At 39.4% G+C, this 19,248-nt stretch overlaps 1 protein-coding gene across 3 annotated transcripts in view; it reads right to left on the bottom strand.

The window, feature by feature from the left end:
- Window positions 1–11,448, bottom strand: part of LOC114067150 (ubiquitin-associated protein 2-like) — a 121,546-nt gene extending 110,098 nt beyond the window's left edge. For all 3 annotated transcript variants that reach the window (XM_027902414.1, XM_027902415.1, XM_027902416.1), the window contains exons 1-4: window positions 11,334–11,448; window positions 7,030–7,107; window positions 5,810–5,920; window positions 1,716–1,869 (exon numbers count right to left, since the gene is read on the bottom strand). In XM_027902414.1, the coding sequence (XP_027758215.1) occupies window positions 1,716–1,869; window positions 5,810–5,920; window positions 7,030–7,107; window positions 11,334–11,432 (442 nt within the window). In that variant the 5' untranslated portion in view covers window positions 11,433–11,448. The remainder of the gene's footprint in view (window positions 1–1,715; window positions 1,870–5,809; window positions 5,921–7,029; window positions 7,108–11,333) is intronic.
- Between the last annotated feature and the right edge of the window lie 7,800 nt (window positions 11,449–19,248).

The following is a 19,248-nucleotide window of genomic DNA, read 5'->3' as shown; positions in this document are numbered from 1 at the left end:
TTGGGTACCAGAGAAAATGAGTTCTTGCACACGTCTGAAGACCCCATGGCAGGGGACACCGGGGACAATAAAAGCCCAAGAGGAACAAGGGGTGTGTCTTAGACCCAGTGCAGTTTTGTACCGAGATGTTAAGTGTTCTCGACTTTGGAAATAAATTCTCCTAAATCCTTCCACTGCCTGGTATTTACAGGAAGCAAAATATCTAAAAAGAAGGAAATGCCCCTCAGTAGACACACTTCATTTGTGTTGGGTTTTTGGAGGGGAGAAAGGCAGTGTTTTGGAGCCTACACTATTAATTATGGCCTCACCTCTCTAATGAGGTAGGAAATAAGGCTGCCTCATACTATGCTTCCTCAATAACAGGCTGAGTGGCAACAGTGAAAGAATAACCAAGAACACCAACTCTTCTGTCTGCCAATACCACATCCCTGTACAACCAGGGAAACTCAAAAGAACTCTCCTCTGTATTTAAATCAGAGGGATAACAACAGAATGAAGATGAGGCATTAGAAAAGTACTGCACCTTAACTATTTAATGGAAAACTCCTGAGGAAGTACTCCAAAAGATGGCTGGCTCTTTGATGGAAAAAAAAGACTGGCCACTTAAAACACTTGTGAAATTTTGCACTGCTCAACTTCTCCTAATGGCAGCAACAAAACCATTAATGCCTGGACTGGGAAGAGATATCAAGATTTGGAAATTAACTGGAAAACACCTTTAATTCCAGTTTACAAAAGAGACAAGCAACATCTGGCTCTGGAAAAAATTTTGCCCCTCAGTTTAATTTTGATGGATCTGATTTCAATTTTTCTATGCATAGCTGCAAGTTTTATTACTATTTTTTCCTATCTTTGTCATTATTCTACAAAGATTCACAATGTCTTCACTGGCACAATACTTGAAGATATTCCAATAATTAATTAGAGGAATTGGCTAATATTGTAAATATTTTTCCTGCTTTTAAGTGAAAAGCTAAACACATTTTTTTTCATTCTGGTTTCTCTGCTCATCTATCAGTGTTGTGTATGGCCCTTACAGACAATGTATGTAGCTTTGATACTGCTGATAAAACTTAATCAAAAAAAGCAATGTGCAACCAATGGTGATCTAATGTGATGCTACCTACCTTGGAAACATCAGTTTGCTTTTGTACAATGTATTATTGCACCTGTATAAGCTGTAGAAAAAATTTTAATGTTTCAACCCACAAAGAACTTTCTGTGTGTAGAAACTCACCTTTGGTTGGCTTATGACTAACATATGCTAGAGAGCAATAATGATCCCAGTCTTTTCATTCCCCTTATAAAAAAATGAGAACATCTTCAGGTTCTCCCACTCATAAAAGGAGATGAAATCAAAGCTGGATAATTTTTTCATTAAAAGAAAAAAAGTGTATCAGCTGGGCAGCAACATATTTGCTTTTCAAGCAGTCTTACAAAGAGTCAATTATAAAACTTAGAAAAAGAACAGCAATTTCTACAAGATCAATCAAAAAAGGACAGAAATTTAAATTGAGTGTCTCTGAATAAACACAGACCATCCCAAAACCAAGTCACATTGACACATCGAGCATGCCTGTTGCATAAACAGGTTATGATCCCTTTCAGTGCTGAGCTATAGCTTGGACAGACTACTCCATTAAGCATTTGTTCCTTAGCAAGTTTCAACTGAAAGAAAAGTTTCTGAATATTTAAAAATGAACCCCTGTACGTACACTCTCGGCCACGGCTGCCTCCTCTTCCCCGTCTGTTGGAACTTCCCCATCCTCGGCTCATTTCTCTGTCCCCTCGTTTCTCTCTGTTCTCTTTGTTTTCCAAACCTTCCTTTCCAAGGTTTTTCTTCTTTCCCCCTACAGTCTCCCAAGAAGTCTATTTGGATAGAAGGAGATACAAAAATCAAAAAGGAAGAGACAGCTCTCAATGCATACTTCTACCTCACACCCCTATAGCTCATGGGAAAAAAACAGATATTTGCATAACATATGTAAAAATTGCAAACTACACTCACACAAATAGAAACATAAGCTGTATTTTTGGAAAGAGATGAAAAACCAAGTTTTAAAAGTTGGATTTTCTTATGGAATGTGAGAATCCCAAATATTTCCAGCTATAATGGCCTTTTGCTAGTTCAAGGAAGCCTAGATACCACCACAACACAGAAAATCTGCAAAGCCAGCAACAGTTTCCCTCTCAACTACCTCCATAAATCTAGCAAGGGAGCATGTACAGATCTATCCTTTTCTCCAAAGGAAGTGAAAAAATGCTTACAAGCATCATTGAACAAGAGACTGCTGAGAATAAGTACATGGCTGGGGGGTAACCATTATCCAGATGTACTAGAATTCAAGTACCAAGAGATAGAATGACGAAACAATAACTTGGGAAGACTGGAACTTTAGCTTTAATATTAAACTCCATCTTTAAAAGAAATTCAGGGATCATATCAGCTCTATAGAAGTTGAAAATTAAACAACTAAAACACTCTCCAAGAATAGCACAGCAACTCATATATTATGCAACTGCGTGGTTAGTCTATTGAGCCATTAGATGCAAAGGAAAGAAGAAAGGTATTATTTGCAAACCATTAAGATGGCAGATAGGTTTATGTATATGTCCCCATGTCTAGGAGTTTATAGTCTAGGTAAGGTATTTGAGTGGTAAATTTGCATACACAAATGAGGTGGCATCAACTGTGAAGCACTACATAAAACCATAACCTCTGACAGGCACCTGCAACCAACAAAAAAAAAATTGGCTATCAATACTTTCAGGTCCTGTCCTATCTCAGAGAATCACAGAATATCCTGAATTCGAAGGGACTCACAAGGACCATCAAGTCCAACTCTTAAATGAATGGCCCATACACGGATTGAACCCACAACCTTGGCATTATTACCACCATGCTCTAACCAACTGACCTAATCTCAGGGTCAAAGTGAAGTGCAGACAGTACAGATTAGAAGTACAAAACTATATATTTGAGCAACACCACTTATTTGTGAAGCAGAAAACTGTTTCCCCAGTAACTATGTAACCGTATTATGCACTAAAACACTTCTAAAGTTTTAGAAATTTCACAGGAGAAAAAAAAAATACTGTAATGGGTTTGTTACCCTCCCTTAGAGGGAAACAGAACTAGGATAGATCACCTGATGCATATTTTACCAATAAGATATTCCATACCATGTTATGTCAGCCTAGATATAAAAGAGACAGGAAGGAAGCAAGTCCTTCCTTCTCTTCCGGGTAGCTGTGCAGTGTAGCCGGGTTGTCTCTTCAGAGCATGAGAGCATTCGTTGTGGGAAAGTAGTTTCTGTTGTTAATTCTTCTCTGTGTATAGTGTTTATAATTTTCTTTTTTCCTCTCTATGTAAATATAAAGCAATTTTTCTTGGCATTTTCGGTTCTGTAGGGTTTTTTTCCTTCCCTTCTTTCCCCCATTCCCTCCTCCCCTTCCCTTTGGAGGGAAGTGGGCACAGGTCCAGTGGATACATGGTGTTCAGCCAAGGTCAAACCACTACAAATACCTGTACTGACAACTGAAGAACCAAGTTATATAGTTCAGAATGCACTACTATTTCACTGATGGGCATGATGCCAAAAGATCTTCAACCATTTTAAGAAATACCAAAAACTGGATGAGTCTGCAAAACTTAAGAGGAAGCAACCTCTCCTTAGTAAGGTTTTACATGACTTGGGAAGGATCAGTAAAAGGATGTCTATGAAAGCATTGGATCCATGCTTTCCCAAAATATAATTTTGAGGAAAGCCTCAAAAAGTTGGACATGTCCTTTGAGATACAGTATGGTGCTACCTTTGGGCATGGAAATCCATCACAGACTATTGAAGCCATCTCTTTTTGTAAGGGAGTTAACTGATTACAATTTCAGTTAAGGATGCCTGAGGCAACCCAAATGACAACTGTGGGCCTGACCTTCAAAAATATATAACAGAAGCCTTCTTGCTGGCCTGATCTTAGATGGAAAGAAGAATAATCTGAAAGGTCCCCTTTGTTGTATCTTGAAAGGTTTAGGAAGTAACACATGGTCAGGCATAAAATGGATCTTATGCCTGTAGGAAGTTAAATGAATAGAAGTCTTGGGCAAAGAAACATGCCCTACTCTATTCTCATCCACAAGTCTCTGTCTCTCCAAAGCCAGACTGACACAACTGTTGCAAGTCTTCACAAAGACTAACAGTCACACAGCATAAAGCCTTAAAGATCATAGTATTAAATAAAAAAAACAACAAAACTGGCAGAGTACCAAAGAAATTATAAATAGACATTATAGCTACCACTCCTTGTTCTTTTAATTCCTTGATTTGGATAGACACGCTTTCTTCCAAATGAGGTAAAAAAACCTTCTAGAATATTAAAGCAGAGTGAAATTAGAAAAAGAGATTTGGGAATCTGCATTCAGAACTAGTATCACCTCTGCTTCCAACCTTATATCAAATCCACAGTTAAAATGTTCTGGAGTATAATGGTCTTCAAGTTGAAGGCCCACAAATTTGCATAAAGAAGAATAAATTTATTCACGCTCTGATGTGGACCCCTTCTAATTAATACTCCTTCCTTCTTGAGCCTTTCAAGTTCTCTGTATTTGTCTGAGTTGCATTTTATCTACAGAGTGCAGTGAGTTCAGAGGGACTTGTCAAAAGAGCAGAACATATGGATATGTTCCTTCTAATTGAGGAGTTCAGAAAGTTTCTTCCCTGTCATGATCATTTAGAAAAAATTTGCTGAAGAAAGCATTTAAAACTCTCTATCAATCAGGAAATTATTTTAACTAGAAAATGGCAAATACAAGAAGTACAAGAGAACACAAAACCATCACATTACCAACACAAATTTAATCGAGATGCTCCCTTCTATTCTCAACTTGCCAGTTTGCTCAGTATTATATATTTCTGTGTTTTAGATGACCTCACCTCTGATAAATGAAAAGAGAAAGAAAGTCCCCTCAGTCAGAACACTATGTGTTCTAGATTTAAGGTGTGTGGGGGTGGGTTTCCTCATTAACAATAAGACAGACTACACATTCTGACAAATCACAGGAACTACTGAATATTCAACATTAAGAAAGGGAGTCCAGGTTTCTTTCCCAATTTAGATGAGATGGAATCTAGTGTACTGTCTTGGACAAACTGTAAGAAATCCCTCCAGCAAAAGCTTCAACTGCAGAAAGACATTTTCCTGGTACCTCTTGGGATAGAAAATTGCTCAGTGCAACATTCTAAGGGACATTATTTGTTGGTATATACACATTGTTTAGTCTCCTCTTTCTGGTTTTCAATGAAGTCATGCAAATGAGCAACAGTGAATGGATACTTGTATCCTCTTCTGCCATTAGTAGCATTGTCAATGCAACTTTCAGATGTGGAGACCTCCTCCAACTTCAATACTGGCAATGCACACCTATAGAAGTTGCACAACTTAAAATATCTGCCTGCCCTTTAGGTTTATAAAGATTGTCTTTTGAGGCAAACACTTAGGTCTCATGGTTGTGAGATTCTACAAACATTGCAGCAAAAAACAGGCCTGTGTCTGAAACAGCAATGATTTCTGCTGCAGTTAAAATTGTTGCATGTAAATGAAAGCCAAAAGATTCTGTAAGAGACCAGCTAAACATCCTCAATGTTTTCAAGGTTCAGCCTACTCTAAGGTATTCAAGAAGCTGTCCTGGTCTCCATTTCCTTCAAAAGAATTTGGAGACATGAAAATTGAAAGCTTCCAAAATATGACTTTCTCAATCACTTCTAAGAAGTAGAAACAGAAAGAATGGTTTAATAGGAAAGTAAAACCTTACCGTGTCTGAAATTCCTTCCAGCAATATGTTAATTGCTCTGTTCATGTCCTCATTACAATCATGTAGTGCCACTATGCACTCATCCTGGGTTTTCCCCGTCACTTCCATAAGCTGGCAGTAAGAGTCAGATATATTAAAATATCCAAATTATCTTCATAAGAAAATAAGAGTTAGTACCAACACAGATTCCAAAAAAGTGCATAGCTACTGTGTCAGAGCAAAATAAAATACTAAATAAAGGTAAACACAAATTAAAGCACTCTTTCACATTTTTTTTCCCTTTAACATTATGCTTAGATATTTCCTATGCAGAACTTAAATCTTATCCTTCCCACCAGCACAGCTACAGGCACCGTTGATGAGGGTAATTTGGCTTCAGGAAGTACAGGACTTCACTTCTGGCACATCAACAAAACAAGTTTATAACAACAAAAAGTACTTAACGCTTCAGAGGAGGTTTTACAAAGAAAAAGTAAAGAAAGACATTTGCTTGTCTGCTGCATGAATGCATTCAAGATAATTCTCCTTCTGGGTGTACTCCTCAGTTCCTTGTGAGCGGTGATGTGTTCACTAGGACAAAATCACTGATATCCACAGAAGAACAGGGACACAGATTCTCAATACTGCTTGAATTAATGGTCTCAACCATAACTGGGTAAAGGAAGTTTGAGCATCGACACTCAGAAAACTCATCACGGTAGAGGAAATGGTGTGAGATTTCATTTTCACAGTGTGATTTATCATTTTAATGCATACACACATCTGGGAGGTCAGTTGGTTTTTTTTTAAATAATACCTAAATTTACCTTTAAACTATGATTCTATGATTTTTACTTTTCCTGAAAAACAGACAATATATCGGCAAACTCAGTTTACAAAGGTGACATTTTTCCTATGTGCATGTACACGTGGACAAGCTGAATGCACACTCTATTCTATCATTAACCATCAGGACCATACTAAAGAGATAGTCTGGAAGAGATTAGCACAGATGAGTTTTGGCTTACCACCAAAGGAAAATACATCAGTATAATTATATAGTCATAGCTATATTGCCACACAAATTCTTGAAAACACAGTGCAATAAGAGCACCTTTATCTAGTTAAACTTCTGTCCTTTTGAAGAAAGTTTCATCTAAATCAGAAACAGATGCTCTAGCTCCAAAACGCAAGTCAATTTTGTTGCAGGGCATAAAAACTCTGTACCATAAGAAACATACTTGTTTCACTTTATCTTCAAAATCTGCATCATTCTTATCATAGATCATCTGAGCAAGGCGAATCTGTTCTGCTGTTGCCTGAAAAACAAAAACATCCAATAAAGTTCACAAAAGTAAACTATATTTTTTAAAAGTATCTCCTAGTTATCACAGAATCACAGAGTATTCTGAGTGTGAAGGGATGCATGAGAATCATCAAAGTCCAACTCCTGGCCCTGCACAGGAGACCCCAACAATCCCACCATGTGCCTGATAGCGTTGTCTAAACACTTCTTGAATTTAGACAAGCTTGGGGATGTGCCCACTGCCCTGGGGAGCCTGTTTCAGGGCCCAACCACCCTCTGGGGGAAGAACCTTTTTCTAATACCCAACCTAAACCTCCCCTGACACAACTTCAGGTCATTCCCTCACATCCTGTCACTGGTCACTAGAGAGTGTCCCTTTATTTTTTTTTTTCTCTCAAGATTCTCAAAAAGAACATACACAACGAGCACAGAGGTGCTACAGGGAAGGGATTAATATCTCCTCTATGCCCATTTTGTAGTTATAAAGTTAGCTAAAACAGAAGTAATTTCAACATGTTCCAATGTATTGGAACCACAGTTAAAGGTCACCACATAATGAAATAGAATTTACCACAGAAACTTACACTTTGATATTACTTTTATTTAGTATCTACCACTGCAGAGATAGAGTTTTATCGTAACCTCAAGATCTGCTCATGAATGGCTGCACTTATTTTCTTTATAACTGAATACCAGTCTCTGAAAACTGCTAAAGAATCTTGCTATTGATGAAATATTTGGTGTTTCTGTGATGTTTCTGGACAACAAATCCATGCTGGCAACTTCTCCAACAGCTGAAATACTAAAATGGATGGATGTAGTAAAGAGCCATAAACCCAAATAGGCTATGGCTGCCCCAGAAGAAAAAAATTCGAAAGCACTAATGTCACATCATACAGGCCACTCATCATAGTGCAGCATCTGCAGCCTACTTGAACTGCACTCCCATGAAAATACCAAAGATAATAGTATGCTACATGAACCTGGACCTCATTTGATTTCTGCTCAAATAGAAGAGGCTACTATCTCATGCTAGAGAAGGCTGATACTGAAGAGAGCCAGGACCCAACATGTGAGTTGATGTGCTGCAGAAGACTTCATTATTGAGAAGGGGACCACATCTACTCCTGAAATTCTTGACAGAAAGGATTCATCCTGGGCAGTCTCACTTGACAGGATACACACATAAAATTCTGTGACTCATGAGTTCAGACTTCATCAGTTTCAAACTGCTTCGCTTTTGGAGTTTACCACAAATGCAAGCTCTAGAGGAGGTCTCCAAGTGTAAATCCTGAGAAGAGTCTAAAAAAATTCTTCCACCATATGACATCAGTTACTTATTTTCTTAGAAGTTACTGCAGCTGTCCCAGTTCCTTGAGGGAGATACTTGCTTTCCTCAATGTTCCAAGACAATTAGTTAAATACTCTGTATTACTTCACATTTTCAAAGTGCCATTCTGACAGCTTCCTATGTCAGTCGGTAACACAGAGGTGAGTCTGCTCTGGAGTTCCCTGAGCACCTGGTGCAAGCCTCCAGCAGAGAGCAAAAATAAAAGGTCTACTGGTTTCAGAAATTAAATCCTCTTAATCCATCTTCTTGCTCTGACTTCAGCCTCCTCATGCCCACAGCAACTTTTTAGTTAGTGAAGAGATTTCCTTTAAAGATATCCAGAATAAAAACATTTAATGTAATTTCTGTAGAGACATGACAGGATATTTGACCAGAAACAGGAAACCATGCCAGTGGATTGCACACAGATAGAACTGAAGATTCAGAAGAAAAAAAACAACAAAACCCCACAAGATGTGTTTACTACACAAACACCAAATCAGTGTCACAAAAATTTGTTTGCATTTTTTTCCAGTGATTCTTCTTCGGTTTTAAGTCACCATTGTTACAAGTGACATCCTAGTATCCTATAAAAGAGTATAATTAAGCTTTAATTGTAACTAAGAAAATGGTAGCATTTTAAGACAGCTAAAACTTTACTCGAGCTTACAAGATAGATTATCTTTGCAGCATACCAGAGTGAAGGAAATTTTTAACAACTTCGAACTACCAGAAAACAGAAGTGTGCAAAACACAAAGTGACAGTAATAGGCCCAGATCTTATAATAACATGGTATGTTTATTATCCAGAAACAATGAAAAAGAACTGTGATGTAATTTCTTAAAAAAATTAAATTATTATCAATGTGATTATGACAATGAAATCTCCATTTGAGAAAGCAATATCATTCTACATTCAAAAAATGAATCAGTGGTAATTGAACAGTAAAATCCCATGGTTTTGTTAATCTGTAAAGCATAAAGAGGGAGGTCCATCTGATATCTTAACAATAAAACTACATGGTGCACTAAAACATAACTGCTGTATATCAAATAACCATCTTTTCCACTGAAATGACCAAACCAATATCTACTATGCTAGAGGTAGAATAAGTGGACAAAACACAGAAAAAGGTCTGTAAGACAATGCTTAAAATCAATAAATCACATCGGTTGACTAGTTTCCCTAGTGATACTCAGTGCAACCTCCCACTGAGAGCATGTCCCATCAGAGGAGCTGTTTGGGGCCAGACAGAGATTCCACAACCTCTCTAATCCATGATCATGTTCATGGTAAACAATGTTTTCCTTTTAACAGCCGGAATTTCCAGTGTTTCAACTTGTGCAGTTGTCTCTGAGGCTGGTTTCACCTGGTTTAACCTTTTCTATACCCTTTCATGAGGTATCTGAATAGAAGACACAACCTGGTCTTGCCTTCTTAGGGATGAACAAATCCAGTTCCCTCAGCCACCACTCATTCATCCTGTGCTCCAGCCTCTCAACCATCTTCACAGCTCCTCACTGGACTTGGTCCCATTTGCCAATGTCTGCCTTGTGCCAGGGAACCCAAAACTGGGTACTCCACTGCTGTCTTGCAAACATCAAAAAAGGGGAACCCGTCACTTCTGTCAACCTGCTCCTTATACCTCCTGCAGATTTACTTGTTATAAAACAAAAACAAATTCAACTTCATCTATTGAAAGTCACTTTCTAAAGCCACACATTAGCATGAATCACCACTATGCAAAGCATTGTAACACAAGGAGATAAGGGCTTGAGGTCACATAATATTGTACAAAATAAGAGCCCCTCAGTGTTAAAGATCAGTCTAGAAAACAAAAAGACAATTTCCCAGGGGAGCACCTCAAGATTGAGAACTGGGGCAATTCTTGAGGGGAGACCTCATCACAGTCTACAACTTCCTCATGAGGGGAAGAGGGGGGCAGGCACTAATCTCTTCTCTGTGGTGACCAGGGACAGGACCCAAGGGAATGGCCTGAAGTTGTGTCAGGAGAGGTTTAGGTTGGATATTAGAAAAAGGTTCTTCCCCCAGAAGGTGGTTGGGCACTGGAACAGGCTCCCCAGGGAAGTGGTCACAGCCCAAAGTCTGCCAGAACTCAAGGAGCATTTGGACAATGCTCTCAGGCACACTGTGTGACTCTTGGGAATGATCCTGTACAGGCCCAAGAGTTGGACTCAGTGATCCTTGTGGGTCCCTTCCAACTCAGCATATTCTGAGATTCTGTGTGAATTGAATATAAATTTGAGAAGTACCTGACGAGAATAATGAGTTGCCAGGAGCTGAGATATTTTGCACTCTGTAACACAGGCAAGCACACAACTTTACTCAGCTGCTGAGAACCAAGACATTGGGGTAAGAGCTTAATTTCAATCCTGCAGATACTCAAAATAATTTCAGTCTGCTAGTGAAAACCCATCTTCATTTCACTTTGTGAAGGCACTGCACAAGAAGTTTAGGATTTTGTGACTTGCAAATATGCTGCATCATGCTGTAGAACACAACATGCATCTAACAAAACTTTTCCCACCCACCCAAATTCCTTAATTGACCAGAAATCTTTTAGCATCATTAAGCTGGCATATGAAAGAGCTGAGCTCTAAAGACACTAAGGTCACAGGACAGAAATCCTGACGGGGACAGGCATAGAATTCCTCACTTGCGATAAACGTTGCTGAAGAACACAAAGCTCCTCTGGAGACAGGAATAAAGGGACAACTTAATGCTGAGCTGGATAACTAAGCAATTAAAGCAAGATATCAAACATACTCTTCCAAATTAGACCGTGATATCCTCCTCATCTTTTCTCAGTTTTTACTGACTTACAGAAGAAAAGCATATCATTGCATGCTCACTTTCAACTCAAAGAAGATTATATAGTAGCACATACCTGTACTACTTGTTTCTGTGGTTGCGTTGGCTGTGTGGTTGAAATTTGCATTTTTTCCCGAGTGCCCCGGGTACGTTCACTGCTCACCGAAGTCATCATATACAGTATATACAAAACAATGTATGTACAAAATAGGAAATCTGAAAGGAAAAAAAGAGTTAAGACAGGATACTGATTTGATACCCATATAATATACAAATGTAGTAGCTTGAACTCTTCCTGCCTTTACCACAAACTCTATACAGAGACTCCTGAGAAAGCAGCTTTAATACACTATTATTGAATTTATTGAAATCTTTACAGTAAAGGGGGAAATAAAGTAGATTAAAAGCATTTTTGTCAGCTGACTGGGATCTGTCGAGATCTGTACTTCCAGACAACATCAAAATCTCACAGGTTTTCCCAGTTATTTAACATATAGACTTTTCTATCTGCTACTCTCCTGAAATTCCAGCTCCAGTTGTATCACTCCTTAAATTTCTTTAATACCTGCTGTCTTGTTTTGATGCCTGGAATTTAACCACTCTCATACCCACTCAGAATACTAACACAGAAGTCACATTCATAAACTAGGTCGTTCCCTTCTTGCCTATCATTAAACTGCTTTCCTGCATATATACATGAGGTCATGGTCAATGCCCACTCTACTTCTTACCTCTTATTTATAAGAGAAATTATGATCCTGAATTAGACAACTATACCTCTACCACAACTAGTTTAGGTATTTAGCGGTCTCTGACCTTTGTAAGGAGCTGTATCCTAATCAACTAAGGAATTTATGTTTTCCTGGACTTTACCATTTTGATTAGTTTAGTGTCAGTAAATGAAGATAAAAAACTTGAACTAATTGAAAAACGCTGAGTGGTGCACATGGAGGAAATTAACTCAAGAAGGCTTGCACACTCCAGAAAGCTTAGTCGATAGAAATTTTTTTGCTAAGAAGCAAATTCAATAAAGAATTAAGTAGAGAAGAACCTCAGGTTATCTTTAACTAGTGATGAATGTAAGTGTCTTACTGATAGCTAGAACAATTAGATAGGAGGCTAGAGGTCAGCAAAATTAATCACACACGCTAGGGAAACTGCCAACGTGGGCCAGGTCACTCAAAGGACATGAGGAAGACTTCGGTGATGAGGAAGTCAGAAACCCCCTTTCGAGCCCCCTCCTCACATTCCTGCCAGAAAAAGGACGCTAGATGGCAGTCTTGCTCCATGAAAGAACAGCAAGATGAAACCAAAGAATGGGTTTATGATGTAATGGAGTGGGTGGATCTTTGGAAGGAAGCTTCAGATGTTACAATGTATTTAAACCTCGGAAAACTGTATCGAAATGGGCATGTATAGTGAATTATTCCCCATGACCCCCAGCATGCTGCATTAAAGGAATGTCCAATTCAATGACACTTTGTCATTGGATTTGATTACTTTGTTTCAATGCTTACCTTTAAATACAGCCTCTGAAGCCAATAATTTTACGTTCTCCCTCATGCTTAAAGAAATTATTTACCAAACTGTCTTTTACCCTGCTTTACACATACCTTGGTTGTATGGCAACAAAGAAAACAACAAGAAAACTCAAACCACACCCACACACATGAGTACTATCCCATTTGTGGCAGTCAGCTTTTATTCTCATTCATCCTCTACCATTAAAATTAATTTGAAACAAGATATTTATTATTTCTCCTGTGTTTTTACAACATCTAACACAAGGTTAATTGACAAGTATGGTTTATAGTAGTTATGATAATTGAAAAGAGATCTCTCAACTGGCCAAAACAATCACAGTCAACTGCCCGGTTCCTATCCCGTGACACTGGGAAGTAAAACCTGCAAATTTAGGGAACTAAGGGCAACCTACAAGTGGTGAACCTGGGCAGAAGGAGATGTGCAAACAAGCAGCAAAGTGTTTTTACTGCAGCCCCAATGTATGAATGTGCCTCAGCAGAAAACTTGTCAGGGCAGCAGCTTTGGTGCAAGCTGGCTAGCACAGAATTCGGTGCACAATAATGCTCAGATGAAAACTGAGCACACTGCTGTGATTGTATGGACAAGGATGTCTTCAATACCCAACTGCTCACTAGCATTCACAAGGAATGGGTACTCAACAAATAAAGTATCAGTCAGCTCATCACAATTTGAGCCTACCAAAATAAGCAATGAAAAACATAAAAACAAACACCCTTAAGAGAGAACACAACAGAGAGCGCTAACCTCTCTGAAAGACAAGCTAATAGCTTCACATATGATTGCCTGGAATTAGCCCACTGTGATTTAAGATATGTTAACTCCACTGGGTCTCAATTTGCTATTTAAGCCACGTTTGTTTTTCAGGATGAAAGGATACTTTAAGGAAAAAGGAATGCATAAAAATATCTGAAACACTCCTGGGGGGATAAAGCAGCACAGATGTGGAAACAGAGCCCAAACTTGAACCTGATTTTTAAAGAGTAACCTCATCTTGCTGACCATGCAGCCCATGAGCAGTACAATTTGGTAACAGAAGCAGAAAATCAGTGAAAGTGAGAGCCTCTTCCTGGCAGCAGTATAAACTTGAACATGCTTCAGACAACCATGGAAACACATCCTCAGTTTGATAGTCCCCATCAAGCCTACATGGACATGTTATAAACCATTTCAGATGCAAGACAGTCATCTTAAAAGCACAACTGGTAGTTTGATATAAAGAGAGTTTTCAAAATAAAGCTATTTTATTTCCCCTTAGTAAGCTCCCACTATCTACAGGCAGTGTCCAGACACAGCAATCAGTCCAGCACAAGGAGCAGCTGAAGGTCTCTGCTCCACCACCAACAGTACACCGACCAGGGCAAGATTGCACTTCCCTGTCATGGGTGTGCCTTCACCAAACTGGGCTGAGGCTTCACACCCTACCACACCTACTTTAAAGTACCAAAGCAACAGGAAGAAGGAAGGCAGTTAGCCACTGCCTTTGAATTACCATAGTAACTACAATTTTGAGTATTAAGTGCGATATTACAAATAAGATGGGGATGTAGCAGGATGCTCTGCCTGGAGTGGGGGTAAAACAACTTGAATGATACCCTACTTGCAAAGCTATCAGTGGTGAATGGAGAAGGGGGTGTTGTGCCGCTTTTGGTGAAGAATGCTGAAACCAGCCTGACTCATCGACCCCAAAGTTAAACATCCTGATACTGAGGTGAAGATGTGGCAGACCTAGTAAAGCACTTGAGATAAAGGAACCAACAAATGATAGCTTCTGAGCTGACACAGCTGGCCCAGAAACATATAACTGACAGTCAATCACTTTATAGTATAAAAGCCCAGTCCCACTTTTTAATGGCATATCTCTTTTTGGAGAATGTGTGGAGATTCCTCCCTTGGGTGAGGACACCTCTTAAGGTTACTCCTCAAGGCTGAGTGAAAGAGATTTGCACATGGTTGTTGTTATGGGTGAGTAGCATCAATCTCTACTTAATGATTGTTTTTTCTAGCTTTAATATAATTGCTTCAATATTGCTTCAAAAATAGCGCACTATACTAGTTATAATGCGGTGGTGCATCCCCCCTCGGGCCACACTGATCACAGAAATGCTCCTTAAGCCTTGGCCTTGATGAACAACATCTGGGCTAAATTTCTCTTGAGCTTATCAGAAACACTGTCTGTTCCAAGGATCTAGTGCTGTCTAACGAGGTCCTGTTTTTTAATGAACAGCCTTGCAAACTTATTTTTCTTTTCTGAATAACAACCCAAGTGGAATAACATTTTTGTTATCGAACTTTCAAAGAAAGTTACTGACTCAAACTGCAGCCAGGATGAAAAATTATTATGACTAAAACCAACTCTCTTGCGACCCTATTGATGCCTTAGAATTTTTAAGATTTTTAGCTTTTTGTAGATTTTAATATAGCTGTGTAGTTTCTCACACTTTAGAATAGCAGTTGACACTTACCAAACCCTATTCTCACACTTCATATAGAATTTTCTAAATTCTTAAAGCTTGTTTAAAGTTCTTTTCAAGGAAGGACTCTAGCAAACACATCCTGTTTAAGAACATATGCAGTCTAGACAGGAACAACAAGATATCATTGTAGCCAAAGCAACCTTGGAGGCCTGGAACCTTGGGGAAGCTCCAAAGATAATGCGTGCCAGAAGGAGGAGGAGGAGGAAGATGAGGAAGAAAGGGGTCTTGAGACCTCTGACTCAGTTCCAGGGAGGTGCGCTGGGGGGGCAGATAGTTCTGGGATTGGATGGATTAGAACTATAAAATTGTAGAACCCCTGGACACGGACATGCACTTCGTACTCTGTGCACCAGAAGGCCTTCATTAAAGAGCTGCTCTCTATCTTATCTATACTAACATTGTCTAGAGAGGTATTTTCTCCCATGTTAGGCATCACTATAAACAGTGGTCCTGAGACCCTTTGAGCTCTCCTGGACTGCAGCAGCTGCAAACAGCAATCTCCTGAGTGGGGGGGTCTCAGAGCCAGCAAACTCTCACTTTTGATGTACTCAGAGGATTGCCAACAACAGAGCCTGGGTTGATAACCCTGACTACTAGAGGCTCAACCCTTCACCTGTTGAGAAGATGCAAAGGCATCTGACGTATTTCACTGAATTCAAGGGGAATTCTTCACAGGTATATACCTTGTACAGACTCTTAAGGTCTGTGTACGTGCAAGTGTGACCATGCTATAGCAAATGTACTGGGAACGTTGCTGTCCTAGTTACTAAGTACATTAGATTCGTAAGTTAGGCCTGTGAGTTACTGTTGTGCTATAGTAAATTCTATATGAATCCTTTGTTAAATTGTTTAACTTAAGCTATCGATTAAGTGCTGTTAAAACCTTTGGACCTAAACTGTCGGTGAAGTTGGGCTCAGTTTAGCAAGGGGATCTGCACTGAACCTTGTGAATAGAAAGGAGGGTCTTCCTTATTCCTTTTTATCCTTATCCCTTCCTACCCTTGCCCTCCCAACCTCCACGTAGATAATTTTTAGGTTGCTTTTGGTTGTAAATTGATTGATTTTAGATTTTTGATTGCTTATTCTCTGTGTGCTTTAGCCATCTAGTAAGTAGTAGAATGAACCTTGCTAATGAACTTTGTCTTGCTTTCACTTTTATATTAAACCTGGTTTTGCTGATACCTTTGCCAGTGATTCTTTAAGAGACCTTAAAACACTCCTTCATGTCATATAGCTACCTATACTGTGTAGTAAATAATTATGATTAAGATCTTTTAGACTAATCATTATTCTAATAAATCATTGATTTTTATATAAATATATCTGGTTTGCCATCAGGTCAAAGGTGTACAAAGGCTCCATTACACCTGTATAATTGTTTAGAAATAAAACCATTGACAAAGTCTGGGTCTAAGATTGGATCCAGCAACACCCAGACTCCTCTCTGAAAGGGAGTTTAGAAAGCAAGGGGGTAATTTCTGCACCTTGTGACTCAGTGGGAGGGCTTCTCTAATAAACTTTGTCTGAAGCTCCCATTCTGCCCATGGCAGGGGCAAAGCAACCACAACAAAAGCAATAATATAAAAAACAAAACAAAAAAAAAATCCACCACAACCCCCCCCCCCCAACCCTGATCAGTAGTTAGGAAAATTGTTCACTTTAGGTACATTTAGCTTCTCATGTGCTAATGAATTCAAATTTCAGCACTTCCTCACAAAGCAAATAACTAGACTTAAAAACAGAAAGCAACAGAAGCATTTAAGAGAAAAATAATCCCAAAGTTCAAGGTTTTGTTTGTTCTAGTGTTTCTGTCTGTACAGAAAATTTAGTCCAATGACCTTTGGTACAACAGCAGATATCCTATTGTATAATAAGTCATCACCAGACTAGTGATGGAATGGCAACAATATTTCTAGTTTTTAAAAGTGGTACATAAGTATCAGTATCTCAACATCACACTTTGCTAAAGAGACTCCCTCCAAAAGTCTCCATACAGTAAGTCTTATTCAACATATTTAGTTGGATTTGTTCTTTGTATTGTGGAAGAAAAAGAGGAAGGCAAAGATCCAGAGTAATTGAATGAATATCAACACAAAAATCAGGTTTTTAAAGCTATCATAATGCTTTCTTTGATCTTTTGTTCAACTTCGCAAGAACTCTAGTCCTTTTAGGCTAAAAGAAGTCAGAAAAACTAGAGCTACAAAGAATACAAATTCACTTCAAAGAGTGACAAGTCCCACAAGACACAAGAACTCTATTCCTGAATTTCCAGGGACAGACCACGCATAGCAATGCAACCTGATTTTAAAAATCCTACTAAAGTATTTACTTCCATCATCTCAACAAAACATTTGCAGTTTCAATTCTTTTCCTAAGGCCATCTCAAGAAATTTACTTTCTTGACTACCTGGACAAAGAGCTGCGAAAACGAACACTGCAGAAATGTCTGTGAACACATTTATATGTGTCCTGGTCCCAGCCAGGACATCGTTAATTTTTTGCAGTACCCAGGAGGGGGCACGGACAGAACAAGGAGGTTATTTTATACCACTTCATGTCATTGCCGGAGGTGCTGGGAGTCTCTTCCAGGAAAGATTCTTTCTGACTGAAAAACCATGGCAGAGGGAGCCATCTGGTACTGTTGTCATGACTACCGTGGTAAGCATTTTGCATGTGAATCAATCTCTCTTTTGTACAGTTCTGTTATTAATATTGTTGCTGTTACCATTCATTTTCTTATCTCATTGCTGTTTCCAGTAAATTGTTCTTTTCTCAACCCACAATGTTTACCTTTTGTGCCTCCAATTCTCCTCTACAGTAACCTGCAGGAGGGAGGTGGGAGTGAGTAGCACTGCGGCATTAGTGAAGAACTAAATTGGGGAGTACCATTCCTACACCATGACAGTCAACATGGCACCCAATGTGTGGCATGAAGCATTGAGATAACAACAGATTTGACCAGAGTGGGTTGGAAACAAATTTGATCTAAGCATTTGCTGGTTTAGGTACGGAGCCACTGGTCACAATGTTGCTTGGTCTGTTCACATGGTTGTGGTACCTAACCCTGTATATATTCTTATATATGCACTATGTGCTCCTGGCAATGCTCTTTTTCAGAGCAGGGAGAGGGATCGGGATTGTTTTGTTGTTCAGTTTATGACATGATAACATCAAGGGCAATGAGGGTCATTTGGGATGTGTATTCAGTGCTGCTCTCTTGCCCTTACCTCAGGTGCTACCTCTGAGAATTCTTTAATAATTGTACCCCATCTGTGGGGGGAATAGGGGAGGATGATTTTCTCCAGCTTTTCACCCCCTTTTCCTCCTTCAGGCCTGGTACAACAGCTTTTGAGAATTCTGAATTCCCCTTGGATGTTAAGGAAAGCATGTTCTTGTTGCTAAGTCTGCCAGGTCTCCTCAGTGTGGTCCACACCATGTTTAGAGTTATGAAAGAGAATTTTAGGAAGGTCATTCAGAGATCTGCCTTGAGGGTAGATAGTCATGAGTGGCATGGAAGGTGGGAGAAAATGGGCCAGCGTTTGGAGGACTTCTCCAATGGTTTGAAAGTTCACCACTGAACAACTACAGGACCCTGATAAAGTGGCAGAATATTTGAAAGAAAAATGCTGTGGCAGCTCCAGAGAGGCAAAAAGTTATGCAACGTGCTGGGCCCTGGCTACTATTTATCAGACACCGCTCATCACTAGACAGCACCCTCAGGGGCAGGAGGAGGAAAGCAGGCCAATAGGCACTGTGGCCACTCAAACTGCAGCTGAACCAGAGTGTTACAGTTTGGTCAAAGCTTCGAGGGGCCCCTGCCAGAAACAAGTCGGGGCTTGTCAGAGCGAAGTTGGGTCTGGTTAGACATTAAGGCTACGCTGACCAACAAGAAACAATAAGTCGAACAGAACTGGGGACAAGACAAATTTGCACCTAGAGATAGGATGTAATCTGGTGGTGGGATTTAATTAC

The sequence above is a fragment of the Empidonax traillii genome, unplaced genomic scaffold (genome assembly GCF_003031625.1).
Source record: "Empidonax traillii isolate 1590-97213 ecotype Southwest subspecies unplaced genomic scaffold, ASM303162v1 scaffold870:size258474, whole genome shotgun sequence".
Lineage (NCBI taxonomy): Eukaryota > Metazoa > Chordata > Aves > Passeriformes > Tyrannidae > Empidonax > Empidonax traillii.
The sequence above is the reverse complement of the archived record's forward strand: the minus strand, read 5'-3'. Positions and strand labels throughout refer to the sequence as shown.